The sequence below is a fragment of the Cebus imitator genome, unplaced genomic scaffold, assembly GCF_001604975.1.
Source record: "Cebus imitator isolate Cc_AM_T3 unplaced genomic scaffold, Cebus_imitator-1.0 Scaffold20, whole genome shotgun sequence".
Lineage (NCBI taxonomy): Eukaryota > Metazoa > Chordata > Mammalia > Primates > Cebidae > Cebus > Cebus imitator.
In genome coordinates, this window is record NW_016107335.1 from 4,188,495 (window position 1) to 4,207,051 (window position 18,557).

Consider the following 18,557-nt stretch of genomic DNA (forward strand, 5'->3'; position numbering starts at 1 on the left):
TCTTTCTTTCTTTCTTTCTTTCTTTCTCTCTCTCTCTCTCTCTTTCTCTCTTTCTCTCTCTCTTTCTTGAAACAGAGTCTCATTTTGTCACCCAGGCTGGATTACAGCGGGTGATCTCAGCTCACTGTAACCTCTGTCTCCTGGGTTCAAGCGATTCTTCTGCCTCAGCCTCCTGAGTAGCTGGGATTACAGGTATGTGCCACCACACCCAGCTAATTTTTGTATTTTTAGTAGAGACAGGGTTTTGCCACGTTGGCTAGGCTGGTCTCGAACTCCTGACCTCAAGTGACCCACCTGCCTCGGCCTCCCAAAGTCCTGGGATTACAGGCGTGAGCCACCACGCCTGGCCAGTACACACATTTCTTGGCCAAAGCAGATTGTCACAGCCTCTTTTTTGTTTTTGTTTTTTATTTTTGAGACAGAGTCTAGTCTCACTCTGTTGCCAAGGCTGGAGTGCAGTGGCACAATTTTGGATCACTGCAACCTCCACCTTCCAGGTTCAAGTGATGCTCATGGCTCAGCCTCCCAAATAACAGGGACTACAGGCATGTACTATCACGCCTGGCTAATTTTTGTATTTTTGGTAGAGATGAGGTTTCACCACATTGGCCACAGGCTGATCACACAGGCTGATCTTGAACTGCTGACCTTAAGCGATCAGCCCTCTTCGGCTTCCCAAAGAAATGGGAATACAGGTATAAGCCACATGTCCAGCCCTTGTGTACGGTTTTCCTACGTTTCTCATCTCTAGGGTAGGCATGGTGGCTCACACTTATAATCCTAGCACTTTGGGAGGCTGAGGCAGGAGGACAGCTTAAGCTCAGTAGTTCAAGACCAGTCTGGGCAACACAGTGAGACCCTGTCTCTACCAAAAAAACCTGTAGCTGTGGTCCCAGCTACGCAGGAGACTGAGGTTCGAAGATCACTTGACGTGGGAGGTAAAGGCTGCACTCCAGCCTGGGGGACACAGTGAGACTCTGTCTCAAAAAAAATTTCCTTTGTTCTAGACCATTCCCTACTCATTTCCTTCATGTCCCCTTCCCTGGTGTGGTCACTTTCAGAGTATTTTGAGAGAGAAAGCCTCTGGATATGAGTGTGTTGGGGGCAGATTTGAAGTGCATCACAATTCCAGAATGTTCTGACTTTCAGATGTGAATGCAATGTCGAGAAAAGTTCTGATAGAGCATGGCTTCCTGTGTCCAGATGGCAGGGCTGGGAGTTTTGGGCCCCGGCCTGCGGTGGGCTGCTGGGAGTGCGTGGTGAGCACGGCGGGGCGAGGGTCCCGGTGCAGGGCCCACACCTGGGCTGTCCTGCAGGCTCCGACCTGCCCGTAGTGAACCACAATTGCTCTTGCCTCAGCCCCCTCATGTTGCCCCCTTCCCTGGATTGCACTCTTTCCTCTTGTGAGCCCACCTGAAGCCGACTCCAGGGACCATGGTCACGTCCCACGTTCCGTGAGCATCCCCCATGCCCCAGCCCGTTCTCAGGCTCTTCTCTGAACTCCCGTGCCCTTTGCTTTCTGCCCTGTGCGACGCAGCTTCGCAGCATGTACTGTTTGGGGGACCTGTTGTTTGCAGCTCGTACTGTTTGGGGGACCTGTTGTTTGCAGCACGTACTGTTTGGGGGACCTGTTTTTGTTTCATGGGGTGAGCTTGGTTCCTGCTCTTGGGAGCTGAGTCTCCTCTAAGCTGCTGAGCACAAGGGTGGGGGGCTGCCAGTGAATACGCCAGGCCCCCCGCGACACGCCGCTGTCTCGTGTCGGGGAAGGGCAGACAAAGCGGTTCCGGAGACAGTCCAGGGACGGCAAAGGCAAGGCGTTCAGCTCCTCCTCCCCGCCCCTTCAGTTCGGGGGTACTCATCAGCCTCTGTGCTCTTCCCCTGAACCCTGGCAACCTTCTCTTCAACAAAGAGCTCCTGCAGTTAGTCAGTCAGTCAGACTCTGCACAGGGGAAACCTGTTTACAGCCTCAGAGATGAGGGTAGGCGGTGTCTGAATGAATGACTCAAAGACGACTTCCGGGTTTGAAGTATCAGTTCTGTGACACCAACCCACCACCGAAAGGCCGCCACGCACAGATGTGGGGAAGTCTGGAGGGGGACAGAGTGCTAGGGGTGGACAGTGAGATCCACTGTGGCATTTTACACTTGGGGCTTCCAAGGGCAACACCTGGTGGGCAGTTAGGACACGGGGCCAGCCAGGTTGACTTGGGAGCCATCTGCGCAGAGGTGGGAGTTGAGGCCCAGAGGCTCTGCCTCCGACCTGGAGTCTGGGGTGTTTAGTGCTTAGCAACACCGAGCACAGAGACAGCGCCCAGGAGAACTTACGGAATGACTGGACAGACAGTTCAAGGAAAGGAGGCCGCAGGCAGAGAAAGGCAGGGTAAGAGGTGTTTCCTAGGGAGGAACCACACTCAAACCCTCCTCGTGCAAAGCCCAGCGGCAAGGACACCCCTAACCAGCCCATAATCCACCAGTGGGTGAGGTAGGAAAAACTTCATATGCACAGAAAAGGGATTTCCAGAGGGAAGAGGTTTTTCTGGACGGTGTCTTGACACGGTCACCGAAGAAGGAGAGCGCTGGAGTCTGCAATCTTGCTTAAATTGTCAGCCTCTCAGGGAGAGAGATCTTGTGCCCTGCCTTTGCTTTTGTCACCAGAGTGAACATCTTGGTTCTGAACACAGGACGCTCCATGCCAGAGGAGCTGTGGGGCAAGGAGACGCCCCGTGCTCGGGAGCCCTCCGTACACGGCACCTGCTGCTGCTGAGCGTGCTGCGTCAGAGCCCGTTTTTTCCTTTTAAAGGGGAAAAATGTAGTACTTACTATAATCATCAATCTCGATTGTCCGATATTCCACTTTAGGCATCTGTCGGTCATTTACGGCCTTCTTGACATGCTCGTTTGTCTCTAGGTCAAACATTTCTGGAAGAGAGGAAACGGGGACACGCTGAGATGCAGCGGCCGCTCCCCGAGGACTCTGTGGGCCGTGGGTTTTCGTGTGCATAGGCCGCTACTTTAACCAGCCTCGGAGGCGACTGTTATTATTTCTAGTGCACAGATCAGGAAACTGGGCATTAAAACACATGCTCCAGTGATGCGCTCAGAACCCTGGTCTCAAATCAGGAATCTGGGCAGACTGAAGACTCTCCCACCATCTTAGGCTATTTCCTTCCTCCAAATAGATTTTTGTTCTCTGTGGAGTCAAACGAGCAGGTTTTGGTACAATTCCTCCCATGACTGTGGGTTTTAGGAAAGCCTACATGACACATCTGTTAGGACAAATGGATTGTCAAATAGTGCGGCCATAAAAGAACCAGAAAAGGAAAGGAGGGAAGAAACTAGGGTATCATCTTTATTAAATGTTCCCAGAGAAAAATGGATTCTGATCTCTCTCCTAAAACGTAAGAGGCCTTAACTTGGATGCCTGTATTTGTGGAGCGTGGAGTCGTATGGGGCTCGCGCCGCACTCAGTGGGAATGGCCGTCCTCCCTCCGTGGCGGAGACGGAGGTCAGCTCTGTGCCACTGTGTGGATGCTCTGGCCTTGACGCGTCAGGCCGCGACAGCGCACACACGCCCTCGTTACCCCTTTCTTCAGATGCAGAGAAGGCCCCAGAGGAGCCCAGTCTGTTCATCTACTGAAACGGCCATTCTACTTCGTTTCACCGTCTGACGTGCCACAAAAACCACCCAACTTCCCTTCTTTCTCACACAAAGCCAACACAAAAGGGCAACTTGTGGTTCACTGCGAAGGGGAATTTTTCTGCAAGGAACTTTGCCTTTGACTGGTCAATTTACTTTGAATCGGCCATAATTTGTGCATTTGTTTAAAGGGGAAATGAATGATCACAAAAAATGCTATAATGGATGTCCAACCATCGTCCCATATAACTCCATTAAAAAAAAAACCAAAACGCTGCTCTGCAGGTGGGGGCCTCTCCAGGGCAGCTGGAGGTCAAAAGACCGCTCATCACCAGGAGACTCTGGCCGTGTGGCTTTGTGTGGAGAATGCGTGGCTGTGGCTTTATTCAAGTACTCTGCCCAGCAGGCCTGGCAAACTTTTGTACAGGGACAGAGGGAAATGGAGGCTCCCAGTGCCTGCGACGGGTGAAGAAAATGAAAATGACTTCCAAGTTGCTGGACACATGTTTGAATATTTAGCTTTGATGAAAAATAAGGGGAGAAACTTGTTTTCAAGCAGGTAGAGTTTTAACGAATCTGATGTTAGACCCCGACTGGGAAAGATTCTGAACATCACGTAGCATGCAAGAAACGTTTCCCCAGCAGACAGCAGGAAACACAGCTGCGTCTGGAAGGGATGTCTACGGTGGTGAAGTCCAAGTAGTCTTGACTTTAACTCTGAGACCCAGAGACTTGGCTGCAGAGGTGGCGCGCTCTCCCGCGTAGTCATGCACTCGAGTTAGGGGAGGCGCACTCCACCCCAAGGGGCCTGCGTGCCCCTGTGCCAGCCTCACGGCCCCAGCCCATGTTCCTAAAGGGTTGGAGGCAGCACTCATTGGTGCTGAGTCCAAATGCCCTCAGCCCTTTAATGCAATGCTCCAGGCACACAATCAGGCAAGAGGAGTTGGTTTATGAGACAGTGACTGTGTATTATTCGTGTTGTATTCATATTTGTAGGAAAGAAGACTACTAGCAGGGAGTGCTGCCAGGAAATGAAGAGAACAGCATTCCCTAAGCTCTTTGCTGCCCCAGGGCCTTTGCACGTGCTGTCCTGTGTTTAACCCTTCCTTGCTAGCTCCTTCTCTTGCATCAATGCAAGCGTCACCTCCTCCAAGAGAGGCCTGACCACCCTAACTCAGGCACCCCACAAGCTCTCCAGATACACTTAACACCAGATAAAAAAGTTTTGGTCATTTTCCTGGTAACAAATACTTCTCCCTACCCTCCACCAAGGCATCAGTGTTCAGCCCCATCCCAGGGCCAACATACACTAGTTTTCAGTACTCTGGGCAGATGGGTTTGTGGAAATTCAATGCATACCTTGGAAATTAAGCATCTTTGTTTAGATGGTAACGAGTCTGGGTTTCCACCCGTCTTTCTCCTCGTTCCCCTGCAGCCTCAGGAAAATCTCCAGGAAACTAAACAGGACTGAGAGGTCCTCCTGGGTGTCTCGGGTCCCAAGGCTCAGACCTTTTGAATGGCAAGAGTTGGAGAAACCAAGGCCAGACTATCGACCAGTGTTTCCCACACAGCACAGACCGAGAGCCCAAAGCAAACAGCATTAAATGGATGGAAAAGCTTCTGATGCTTAGTTAATTCAGTCGACTCTGGGACTATAAAGCAAGTCATCCATCCTCTCTACACTCCAGCTTATTGCAGGGGACTCGTGGGTGGATCTCATGAGGTCATCTCCAGGCCTCAGCTGTAACCCTTGGAGAACCTGTGATCTTTGCCACTGTGCCTGCTGATATGATCAACCCGGGTGGATAACGGGTGAGGGGCTTGGGGTGTGCAAATGCGGGTCAGATGACAGAAGTGACAACCCACGAAGATCAGGGGAACTGGTAGGAGCAAAGGCAGAAAAGACCCCACCAACAAGAACAGAGATGGGCTTCTTGCTATCAGTCAGCTTCTGCTTCTGGGTCCCAGAAAGGACTTCGGCTCAGGGTCTGCTGGTGGCAGGCACATGTCTGGATGACTAAATCTCAAAATGAGAGAAAATGGGGACAGAGCCTCTCCCAGTTGGTTAAAATGTGCTCTTGTCTCCATATACACGCATGTGAATTTGACGTTTCAGGCATTGCTGTGCGAGCTCAAATGCTGACCCTGAAGGAGAAAGTTAAACTCGGGATGCAGAATTGTTCTGCCGCCCACTGCGTTCAGCTTGCCTAGAGCTAACGGGAACACAGGCTGGCCACCAAACACCCCGTTCCCAGTTCCTGGATCTGAGAGAGCTGGCTTCATGTGGGAACACACGGCATTCTAATTGCTCACGGACTACACGGGCTGCATGCGAATAGCTCGTTCCTCTCTATTGAAATCCCACCCTTCACAGGAAAGCACCAAAGCAACAGACTATTAAATTTAGTTAAATATTAGATTTCTCATTTAATGATTGCCCACACAACTGGTTTTATCAGCAGAGAGCTGACTGTCCCACAGGGGAGTTGAGTTAAGCCATTTTATTTGTTCCCATAATTGCATTCAAAGAGGGCAGGAGCTCAGCAGAGAAATAAGAAAAGATTGTCATATTCCCTAAAGGACCCTTCTTTTGACTTCAGGGCAGTGGGGACCTCCAGTCTGGAGCATACAAATGGCCACTCCTTAATTAAATGTGAGCCCCCTCTAATATTTGGTGGAATTAGCTATTATCAGATCTGGACACAGTGAGACCGCAGAGACTCAAGCCTGCTCACGAGGCTGCTTCCCCGGCTGTGCCCCGTGGGCAGGTCGTGGGATGGTCGTACGCTGTCGGAAGACATGCTTCCAAGTGGCCCAGCGGGTTCCGGGCATTGGCGGAAGCACCACTCTGCTACATTTTGGAAAATTGGTGACCAGATCCAATGAAAACCAATAGGCAACAGATCTAAAAAGGAGGAGAGCAGCCTGTTCCCTCTCTCACATTTCTACAAGAAGCAAAACTGCAGGATGGCGTGTGCACGCGGGTTTAGGCAGAAGTCTCTCTGGCATCTCCCTGGTGCCTTGGCCTGACTTCCCCTGCCTGGGTTTTCTGTGCCTTTCTAGTCCAGGCCTCTCTGGCCATATTTCTGCTCACTCCTCACGTGCACCTTCCTCTGTAGCCATCACTAGGATCCCTCTCTGCCCCACCCCGCCCCCTCCCTGGGTTCTAGCAGCTGCCGTCTGCCCACCCCAGGGCTGCAGCCACAGTCATACTCAAAGACTAGATGCAGGCCCAGAGCCCGCATGTCTGCTGTTTAAGCTTACTCGCCTTAACTGGGCATCTCTTTTCTCCGAACTCATCTTTGTTTTTTGAGACAGGGTCTTGCTCTGTCACCCAGGTTGGAGTGCAGTGGTAAAATCATAACTCACTGCAGCCTTGAACTCCTGGACTCAAGCAATCCTCCCACCCTGGCCTCCCGAGCAGCTGGGACTACAGGCGCACACCACCATACCCGGCTACATTTTGTAATTTTTGCAGAGGTGGGGTCTTGCTATGTTGCCCAGGCTAGTCTCAAACTCCTAGATTCAAGAGCTCTTTCTTGCTGGGTGCAGTGGCTAACACCTGTAATCCCAACATTTTGGAAGGCCGAGGCGGGAAGACTGCTTGAGCCCAGGAATTCACACTAGCCCGGGCAACATTGCAAGACTCTATCTCTACAAATATACAAATGTGGTCCCAGTTACTCAGGAGGCTGAGGTGGGAGGACAGCTCGAACCCTGGAGGCTGAGGCTGCAGTGGAAGGTTAGCTTCAGCAAGACCCCATCTCAAAAAAATTATATGAAAGGATTGTAGAATCCTGGGGCCAAGATGCTAAATATTTCATTTCTTAAAATCGTATTGTCCTTCCCTCCACATATACATGCAGTGATCAATAGAGACATGCTCTGTGAACAAAATAGAAAAGAAAAAGGAAAGGGTTTGGGCACAGTGGCTCACACCTATAATCCCAATATTTGGGAGGCCAAGGCAGGAAGATCACTTGAGCTAGGAGTTCAAGACCAGCCTCTGCAGCACGAGGAGACCTCATCTCTCCAAAGAAAAATTTACAAATTAGCCAGGCATGGTGATGCATGTCTGTAGTCCCAGCTACTTGTGGGGCTGAGGTTGGAGGATTGCTTGAGCCCAGGAGGTCAAAAAAGAAAAAGAGGTGGTCCTACCTTAGTCTCCCGGAATGTTGGGATCACAGGTGTGGGCCACAGCACCCAGCGTCTTTTCTCTGAGCTCGGAATGTTGAGTTGTTAGAGTCAGTGTGACACAGTTTGGGGATTTGTTCTTTCTGACATGTCTTTTTACCCCAGCCAGATTTTAAGCAACTTGAAGGCAGGGTCCCGGTAGGTGGCATTTATTTTTGGTCCTCTAGCATCATAAAAGGTCCGTGGCAGGTATTCAACTCCAGAGGAGTTACGCACTGAATGGACTTGTGTGTGTCCCCCAGCCCACATGAGTGGGTGCAGCGGCTGGCACAGTGCCCAGCCTGCAGGTGCTCCTTGAGGCACCGAGAGCTGCCAGGTGGAGTGAAGCCCACCTCACCTCCCACATTACGTAGCAGAGGAAGGAGCACCTGCAGGCATCCTGCAGGGCGGGCAGCACCGCGTGTGGCTTGCTTTCCACTCTGTTAGCCAGATGCCAGCTTGCCCACCCAATGCTGGACTGAGGTCTAACACGTTCTGTCTGTAAATCTGCAGACGCTCCACCCACCAGGACAGCTGCTCATGCGTGCACCCCTGTGGGTCCAGAAGACTTCATGCGCAGACACATGGCGGGATTCAGGGGACCAGTTCCCAGGCTCTCTGCATCCACATGAGCCCGCTAGCAAATGTGCCGAGAACGGACATGCCTGATTCTCTCCAAGGAGCTGCTCCTTTCCTATGCTGTCTTTCACCACAGCCTTACAGAGGTGCCATGAGGGCAAGGAAGGCCTTGGAGCCCCTGGTCTGTCGCTGGGGCATCTTTCCTGCGGGTGGGCTCTGCATCAAGGATGAGGTGAGTTGACCAAGAGAACCCTCCATAATGGGCAATAGCACCCAGCAACATGGTCGGGTTGTCGTCCTTTGATTTAACAAAACTGAAGGGGAATCTCGCCGAGCTAACAGTCAATAGATGATTACAGATGATCCTTAATGACAGAGAATGGATGGGCCGCAATGTTTTGGCATATAGCTCTGGAGATCAAAGAAAATGGCACTGCTAGAACAAGACTCCGCTGTCTCCATTTATTTGTTTACATGAACACATTTTCAGAGATTCCACAGAAAACGAAGCAGCCATCAAAAGGAGGGGAAGAACCAGGAGTGCACACGTTTTTGACAAGGTCTTCTCTGGAAACGAGTCAGATGCGTTCATGAACTGAGTGAAAAACCACCACGCCCAGCTCACCAAGAGATGCATTTCAGAGCAATCATAACTTTTTATGTCCCACGGTTATCAAAGTATACAATGTATCCTAACTGCTTAATGTAAACAAGTAATAATTATGATAATGGCATCTAACAGGTAATGATTATAGACTTATCATATGAAATTAAAACGTTTAGAAGATTTCCAAGATTAGATGACATTAGGGCAGAATTCTGGGGTGACAGGCCAACAAATGGAATGTAAATATCAGCTCGAGGAGGAACAGGAAGAATGTAAAAATAAGAACTTGTTCAAGAAATGTTTCACTGGACAGTGGTAGGCATCAAATTGCTACAATACTTAGATATCACAGGATTACATAATTATTTTAAAATAAAATACAATATGCTAAAAATATTCTGTATAGCTTTAAATTAATGAGGAAAAACTTTAGGTGACAACTTAAAAATGTGTAGGAGATACATGATTCTTCAAAATTCCCTTAGGGACTCACGGGCAAAAGCACTTGAGGACTGATGGCCCAGTTTCCTCTGTCCTCAAGGACTTGGCAAGGTCTCCTCACAGAAAAAAAAAAAGACTTTGTCTCTTTGGCCACCAAACTGCTCCTTAAATATTCGAAAGCTGTGGGTCTCAGGTACAAACCTGCCCGACGCAGCTGTGTTAAGACACAGGCTGAAGGCAGCCACCGGGCTGCTTTTGAAATGACAGGCTCTCTTTCTTTCTTTCAATATTACTTTCCTTTATCTTTTTACATCGTTAATCTTTCTTGGTTCTTTTTTCCCTCTGCCCCATATGCTCTGCAGGAAAGGGCCGGCTTTTATCTCCAGGTCTGAAATCTGTTTGTGCATTTGCTGGACAGCCCCAGCCTCTGTGGAAGCCCCATGGCTGTAAGGGGGCAGCTGCCAGCTGTGTCCTGGCCACTGTTTCTGAGAGCCAGGGCTCTGCCCAGCTGGCCTGCAGGGGGAGAGGCACGAGGACCTTGTCTTCAGATGCCCACCCAGATGCCTGCTGCTGCACCCAAGGAGGCCCCGGCAGGGGGGCTGCTCCTTCTCTCTTGGGACTGGACAAGGCGCAGGTTTTGAGGGCTGCAGGCTGTAGGATTCGGCATGAGGCTTCGCCACCCTCCGCAAGCGCCATATCTCCCTGGACTGGATCGAGACGGCAGCTCTTCCGCCCCTTTCCAGTTGCATCTCTCCCTGCAGGGCCTGCAGAGGCAGCCCCTCATGGCCGCCCCTCCCTGCTGGTCCAGACCCCCATCCTCTCCACCACGGTCCCCAGCAGCCCCCCAGCCTGCAGCCTCGGGCCCTTCCATCTACTTGCTGCACAGCCACCAGAAGCTTTTAGAGAGGAATGTCTGACAGTGCTCCTCTGGGACCTGCAGGATGGTGGCCAAAGTCCTTGGCAAGTAGCGTGACGGTGACAGGTGGATCCTCCATAATGCCATGCTCCCGAAGTCTCCCCATATGTGTGCGCCCTGTGCTTGATGGAAGGGGAGCTGTGAGCACAGCCCTGGCAGCCTAGGAGGGGGTCCCTCAGGGAGAAGGTGGGCGGGGCAGGGGTGCTCCCACAGCCCTGGCAGCCTAGGAGGGGGTCCCTCAGGGAGAAGGTGGGTGGGGCAGGGGTGCTCCCAGCATCACTGGTGCAAGAACAGAGGCTGGAAACCCGCTGTGTGTGGCATCGCTTCACGGACCACCTGGGCACCACAGTGGTAGGGGATGGTTTTGCTTCCTTATAAAAACCCAAATGAAGAGAGTAGGAGGGAGAGAAACCTAACTGTCGATGCCATAAAGGAGTGGGAACCAGGCCACCTAGTGACCCCAAGCTCCCACGCGCACTATGGGACACTGTGGGGAGCAGCCAGCTTCAGCCCTGCCACACACACACTTTCTCTGCAAGGCTGGGGGCTGCATTGCAAGCTACGTGGCAATTTCAATGCTCACACACTGAGTTGGCATCTATGTCTCTAAGTGGGCCTCGCTTTCATATTTACATTAAAGCCCACAACGTGTTCACTATGATTTTATTGTTTTTTTATCCCAATACCTAAGTTGTTTGAATACCCAGGCACTAAATGAGTATAGGTTGGTCCTAACCATAATTACCTTCTTAAGGAAACAGCTTTTAAATAATTCAGAGTCACATCTGTGAACAGCCCACAGGCGCTGTTTGTACAGAAGATTTTCTAAAGAGGAAAAAAGTCAAATATTCCCAGGGTGGTTTTGGGGTCATCAGGGGAGAGGAGGAGAAAGGACAGAGAACTGTGAAACAGTAATTTCAGATTTCACAGCAGGGCTGGAAGGAGATCGTGTGATGCAGTCGGGTCCCAGCCTTCCAGGGCCCCTCTTGTGAGCTGGCGTGCAGCTCCGAGGCTCCGCGCTGTAACAGAACGTGGGCCACATCTGGGCTGCTGGTCACCGTGTCCCACTGTGGGCTCCGGAGCCGGCTCCCCGAGACTTCCTGCCTGGCCCTGCCCAGCTGCAGGCTATGGGCCCCGCTTTTCCGGCTTAGCCTCACAGGGCGATTGGCCGCGCTGTGCTTTGCACACCGTGCTGACTACACGGGTGAGGTGCAAATGCCCGCGCTGGACCTGGCTTGGTGTCACCAGGGCTGCTCTCAGCCACGACTGATTCTTGACCAGCAGCTCGGTGGTCACAGAGGCTACTGCTGTGGGCAGGGCGCATTTCCCAGGTGACAGTGACGTGAAGGCCAGGAGATCCTGGGGCCTGGGGTCCGCGGCTGCCTTTCCCCCCACACTTGTCAGACACCTGGTGTCAGTCCCCAGCCCACGGTCAAGAGCGCTTGCTTCGAAGTCAGATGAGACAAGAGTCTGGGCCTCAACCTGAGGTTTGCTGTGGATCTTGGATGAATTGTTTAGCCTCAGGGTTGGTGCAAGGAAGGGGTCTGGTGCTGTGTGCAGAGCCCAGGACCGCTGCTACAATTACCTTAGAAACAGAATAACAGATGGCCAGCCAAGGGCTGCTGCTGGGGGACTAAGAGGCTGGCACTAGAGGGTGAAGTTCAAGGACTCAGCCTTCCCAGTCCACAGAGTGTGACCCCAGCCTGTGCAGGGAGTCTGCACTGCTACAGGAAGCAGAGCCCTTGATTCCACGGGGCCCCCACAGATTTAAGAGCATCAGGGCCTGAGGAGCATCCTTCCCTGTGACGTGGAAGGCTCCTCAGAGCAGGAGAAGCTGCGGTGCTGCACGCTTACCCCAGAGCTGGCTCCGTGGGCCTCGATGGGGGGTGCGCGGGGGAGAAGGTGCCCGAGAAGGAGCTGCAGTTGTGACCGCTTCTGCCTCCCAGCCTCATCTCAATGGGCGCACAGGCCAGGCGTCACTCTGGATCTGCTGTTGTCCTTCAGACCATGTGGCGGCCGGTGGCTGAGCAGCACCGTGCAGTGACTGTGTGTCTGGAAGAACAGGCTGTGCCGGAGCCGCACTGCTTGGGTCTGAGATGCAAGTCCACTTTTGCTTTCTAGCTGTGCGCATGTGGCCCAATCACCTCAGCTGCTGTGCCTCAGTTTCCTTAGCTGACAAGTGGGGATAGTAGCAGTTCCTGCCTCGCAGGCTTTGGTGAGGATAAAATAAATGAATTAAAATCCGTAAAGTATTTGCCGCAGCAGCCAGCCCAGAGCAAGGGCTTGAAAAGTGCTGGCTGCGGCCACTGTTCTTACTACCGTGGCTCCTGGTGACTTCCAGCCTTTCTCTGGCCCCCTGCTCAGGACACGGTTGTCTGAGACGTTCATGATGGAGCATCCAGTGGAACGAGTCCAGGTGCTGCGGGGTTTGGCAGAATCCTAAAGACGCGGAACTGCGAGCCGGCGGAGCGTTGGGATGAAACAGGCGTCTGCTGGGATGGGGGGATCACCGCTTGTCTCTGTGTTGCTCCTGGAAGTTTTCCAGTGGCCTTTTCAATCATGAAAGAGGACAACTGACCTCAAGCCTACCTGAGGCCCGAAGGCTGGTGTGTGAAGGGCTGACCTGACAGGGGCTTTGTTGCCTGCCTGAGACGCGCATCCACCCACAAACCTGGTGCTGTGGACCCTGCATCCACCGCAGAGGCCGTGAGGAGGCTCTGATGTGGTCCAGCCATGCCATGAACAAGACGCTACTGGAACTGGGGGCCTGGAGGCACCAGGCACCTGCCTCATCACCCAGGATGCACCAGTTTGACAGACACAATGAAAACACAGGGCATTTTTTGGGGGGAGGATGCAGCTGGGTTGGAGATGGGCTATAAAGCACTGTAAGAGGACGTCAAACACATCAAAAGGTAAACACACTGAAAAAACTCCACACACCTTCCATGGCAGATCCCTGGAGGCTAGAGCTCAGAGGGCTGGGCTTGACACTCTACCAAGGCCTACCACGCTCAGCTCTTATTTCCCACGCGGACCCAAAGCCATGTGTGCAGCTATGATGTGCCAACCATGACGGTGGGCATGCAATGTGGGGATTTCAGGCACGGGGGAGAAGTGGTTGTTCAGGAAAGTCTTCCTGGCCCTCCACAAGCCATGAAGTCTGAATGTAACACAGACCCTGAGCAGGATGGGACCCCTGCTGTCCTCCTGCGGATGGGGACAACAACCAACTCAGCCACGGTTCGTCTTTTTTTTCCCTAAGTTAAATGGCAGCTTAAGTGACCATCCTGAAAGAGCCTGACCTATACTGACAGCCAGAAATGCAGACACGGGCTAGGGCGGGTGACACGTCCCTGGAGTTTACAGGAAACCCACAAACACTGCTATGTAAATAACCTTGTAAAATAAGTGTGACAGAAATAATTCCAAATGCCGTCCAATTTCCAGTTAGCGCTTCACTGAGGTTGAGTGCAGTGGTGTCCCCTTCAGAATCATTGTTAAATTTCACACAGGGAGGAAGGGAGTCCAGACACGTGACACCAGCCCCATCCTGTGTACTCTCAGTGCTTCTGATGTCTCAGGCCACTGGGTCCCATCTCTTTGCTTCCGGGAGTCACAGTCACCAAAGTGCCAGCTACACTGCAAACAGTGAAATGCTGCCTAAAAAATAGCCATTTATGGAGCTCCGCGATGGATACGGATGGCCACCTCGGGCCTACGGTCTGTCAGTATTGATTGGATTGATTGGTTAATGCAGTAGCCAATCCTACAGGAGAAAAGAAGTAGTTGTTTGGTTTCCCAGCAGCGTTAATAAAATTTCCCAGAACATTGAGCACGTTCGCGTGTTGCACTGGCTGGAAGGCATTTGTTCGATTCTTATTGGAACCCTCTTCCGAAGAATTGCACCTCACCCTGTCTGTATATTACCTTATGTTTATAACTGGAATAGATGAAATATTTCCTCAATGATGTCACACACATCTAAGATACAGGCCTGCTTCATTTTCATTCACACGCAAGCCTTGGAAACTGTGATCACTTGATCCAGCGGATGGGAGCCTTTGGGAGCCCCAAGGACTGATCACATCCAGGCTAGAAGTGGCTTAGAAGTCCAAATGCATTTCCCAAAAGTAGGGACTACATTCACCTTTGAACTTGAATAGATTAATAATACCTTCCCCAAAAGAAGCAAGTAAAAAGCATTTAAATGAATGCCTTTTTAAGAAGAGCCATATACTATATTGTATTTTCCAAAGCCGAGAAATAGTTTTGTGTTTTTTGTTAGCCTGCAGATTACAAAAAACTTTAAAATGTGAAATAATTATAGATTCCTGGGAAGTTGCACAAACAGTGTGTAGAGTCCTGTGTCCCGCTTCCAGGGTCCTCTGTGATGGCATCTCACAGAGCCATCGGGTAACCGCTGACCTGGGAGGCTGCAAACCTGTGAGCTACGCTCGACGCCATATCGAATTTCTATCAGGCCATCAATTTTTAAGATGGGAAAAACGTCAAAATATCAGAAAGGTGTCTATGGACTCTAAATTTATCAAACACTCAAAATGAAACACACACATTTTCTTAAGGAAAAAACGATGTCAGAGTTGAGGTTCTGTGCAATATCTGCATTTTTTCAGGGAAAATTCCACTTAAAGAGGTCTAGCATGGGTACTTTAAACATTCACTGTCACACTGGAGTATCTGTCAGACTCCACTGACCCCAGGCCTTGGTGGAAGTTCTAGCCTGGCCTCTGTGGTCTCCTGGAGCTCCTCACAGACGCCCCTCCCCCCCGGAGAGTGGGTGGATGCAGTGGGGAGATGGGGAGACCCAGGCAATTGCTCCCAACATCCTTCCAGGGATCCTGCCCCCATTGCACAAATGGCCCAGACTCCCAAACCTCGCAGGTGAGGCTGGAAGGGGTCTGGGGGCAGGCGAACCTCTTCACTGGGAAAACAAGCCCCTCCTCTGGGGAGGAGGACAGGAAGCCCATCCAGCTTCTTCCCAGCACCAGGTCCCTCCAATGGCCATTCCGAGTGTTTTCTTTTAATCCATTCTGACATCCACTTTATGGTGCTTTTGGGGGGGCTTTAAAATCTATTTCTGGTTTTATGATTACTTATGCTTTGGTTTTGAATTTCTAGTAATGATAGCTTGGCAGACGACCATCATTATTTGGTATAATTGGCTACGTCTTTAAACAAATCTATTTGCTCACTTTGGAACACTTAGACCACTCCACAGTGTCTAAACACACGTTTGGGGTTTTCCCTTCTGGCACGTCCGCCTCCCCAGTTCTCCTGGTGCCTGAAGCACCACCACGGAGAGAGGAATCGGGGAGCCACTATTCTCCATGTTCACTAGAGACGCGGACTCACTTCTGCCCCCAGACCCAGGGGAACTGCAGATCCTGGCCATGAGGTTTACCCTCCTGCCAGGGCAGGGGGTCCCGGATGTCAAAGGGAATAGGAGGGACTCGGGGAAAGGAGGACACAGGCTGCTTTGGGTTACGGCAGTGGGAGGCCTGGGAAGGGAGGGACCGAGGGCGAGTTACCTCTGCTTCTTGGCTGTGCTGTGGTCTGCACACGGCAGTTTAAATCCCTTGCATAAAAACGGATGTGCCTGTGGCAACCTGCGTGGGGGCCCTTCCAGCAGACACACGCCACCTCAAGAGACCCTGGAAGTCTTACAAAGACTCTCTCCTTGACCAAACAGAGTGAGGCTCCCCTGAGTCCTCTTCTTGACCAGGTCTCAGCTTGACCCTGTCCTGTCTTCGGCCTTCATTGCCCAGTTCTAGCAAGAAGCCCGCACGCCCAATACCTGATCACTCTCGGTAACTGATCAAGTTCCTCGTCCTCCACCTTTGAGCCCAAGTCCTTGTCCTGCCTTCAGCAAGAACCTTGTTAGGTCAGCTGAGCCAAATCCCCTACCACTGAGGTCTTAGCCGTTTTCCATCGACGGACCCCTCCCTCTGCTCATTGGCTACCCCCACGGGGCCTTGCTGTTGAGCCTGAATCTCCCTCCCTACCACAGTCCTGAAAAAGCCTTCCCTACCATTTTACCAATGCCAGAATAAGTTTCTCGGACATCTCGTGCAGCGTGGATGCAGAGACCCTCCATGCCGTGAAGCCCCCAGACCCACAAAGACAGATGAGCCTCCGCACGCCCCCTCGACTCTTGGCTCCACATGGCAGGTTCTCAGGAGGATGGACTCATGTCAGGCTACAATGCCTTTCAAGCTGGCTGTTCAGAGTCATCTAGTGTTGGGCTCCATTGAGAGGATGTCAGGCAATGACCTGTAGCCCTGGAATGACCCTCCAGGCTCAGCACGTGTGAAGGGGTGTGGGGCCCTCTGGCTGGGACACGCAGCTTGGCTTTCATGGTATTTAGCTGGTACTGGTGATCAGCAGACCTGCTCTGAACTGCTAGGACGTGACGCACCTCTCTGCCTCTGAGCAGGAAAATGCGGGCCAGCTGATCTCATAGAGTGTTTTCCTTCCGCTCTCCCGAGTCTCAGGAAGATTTAAGAAGAAAAAGGGCACTTACTTTTCTGATCTGTGGTGTTGTGCACCGTCACCATAGGAACGCCAGGACCTGCGTTGGGTGGAGAACGGCCAGGAAGAAAACAAAAATGAAGCCGTTAGTTTAGTTGAGAACAACAACAACAAAAGAAAACAAGCCTTCCTTACACCATGCAGACAGACGAGCGGAGCCTGGAGAGCCCGACTTCGTGGGAGACTAATCACTGATGGGACGCGGAGGCCAGGCTGGCGGGGGGCCAAGGCGCAGCTCCCGCCTCTGCACCTGGTTAATTACAACACACCCAACTTGAAGTCCATATTTTCAGATTATTGCAATGCCATAAAACATCATTCTGTGAAGCATTACCTTTGGTTTATATCCTCTAAACCTCATTTTTACCATGCAGACACATATTCCAGGACGGCTTCATAGGTTCTTATAAATCACTCAGGCCTCAGTGGTTAGTCCACAGGCCCCCCAGGAAGGACGTTGTAAGGGTTATTGCCAAGTTTAAAATGAGGAAACTGAGACCAGCATAAGAAAATGAAAATCCAATTTATTCAGCTCCCGGGGGAGGTTCCATGGTCCCGGGGAAAGGGGCCAGGGAAGTCGCCCCAACTTCCTGGGACGTGGGGTTTTTATGGTTAGGAGGAAGGAGCAGCAGCTGGGTGCTCTGATTGACTCCAGGGGAGCAGGATTGAGACGGGGCAGGCCGCTATTGGTTGGCGGGTTGTTGGGCGGGTTTTCCGGTGGGAGAGCCGGCCAGGAGCCTTGCATCAGCTGGAGCCTTCCAGGGGAGCCATGCGGCAAAGCTAGGTGCTGAGTGCAGAGCTTGGTGCTGGGTGCAGGGGTGGGTGTGTCCAACCTCCCGGCGAGGCAACCGGCCTTACAGATGTCACTCCATCCAGTGGCCTCTCACAACACCTTGTAAAAACTCATTCATGTAACAGAAATATATTCAAAATGTCAAACTGTATTTCAGTTTTCCCTTGAATCACTAGGCAGCAGCTTCCCAGCAGCAGACATGCTGCACCCGAGGAGTGAGAAGGAAGGTCCAACTCAGGACCAGGTGGCCCCTGATCTGTTTTCTCTGTGGCTGACTTCTCTATTCTTCTTAGCAAAAGGAGAGTCCAGAAAGAAAAAACCCTCTCTGAATTAGTTTCTATATCTTTTTGAAAACATATTAAGAGGCAAGCCTGTGACTTTTCCAGCCTTACCTCAGCCACAGTCCTCTGCAGCTTGCTGGCCTTCCTGCAGGGCTGGGGGCATGTCAGGCTTATTCCCACCGAGCTGCTTGTTCTCACTGCCTGCAGTACTCTGCCCCTAGACACTGCCATGGCCTTTCTCTTCATTTAAATCTCTGCTCAAATGCCTTCTGAACAACTCTCCTCCATGACCATGGGCTCAGCCTCCATCCTTATGGCTTTCCTGCTCTTTGTAGAACTAATACTGCACACTATGCTGTCAGGACCTTATAATATGTAATTATCACTGTACTTGCTTGCTGTCCTTCTCCTTCTCTGCTGCACTAGGGTGTAAGCTCTGAGACAGTCAAGGTGTTAGACTGACTGCTGTTATTTTCTGCATCAAGAAGGGTGTTTTGAATAGAGTTGGTGCCCAATTGCATGTTTGTGGAGTGAATGCTGAATGAGAAAGCACAGAGCATGCAGGAGAGGCAGGAGAGG

The 18,557-nt window shown here is 51.6% G+C and overlaps 1 protein-coding gene across 5 annotated transcripts in view; it reads right to left on the reverse strand.

Annotated features, from left to right (window-relative positions):
* DPP6 (dipeptidyl peptidase like 6) overlaps window positions 1-18,557 on the reverse strand; it is a 1,123,726-nt gene that overhangs the window by 20,700 nt on the left and 1,084,469 nt on the right. For all 5 annotated transcript variants that reach the window (XM_017519776.2, XM_017519786.2, XM_017519769.2 and 2 more), the window contains 2 exons: window positions 16,897-16,944; window positions 2,820-2,918 (listed from right to left, as the gene is read on the reverse strand). In XM_017519776.2, the coding sequence (XP_017375265.1) occupies window positions 2,820-2,918; window positions 16,897-16,944 (147 nt within the window). The remainder of the gene's footprint in view (window positions 1-2,819; window positions 2,919-16,896; window positions 16,945-18,557) is intronic.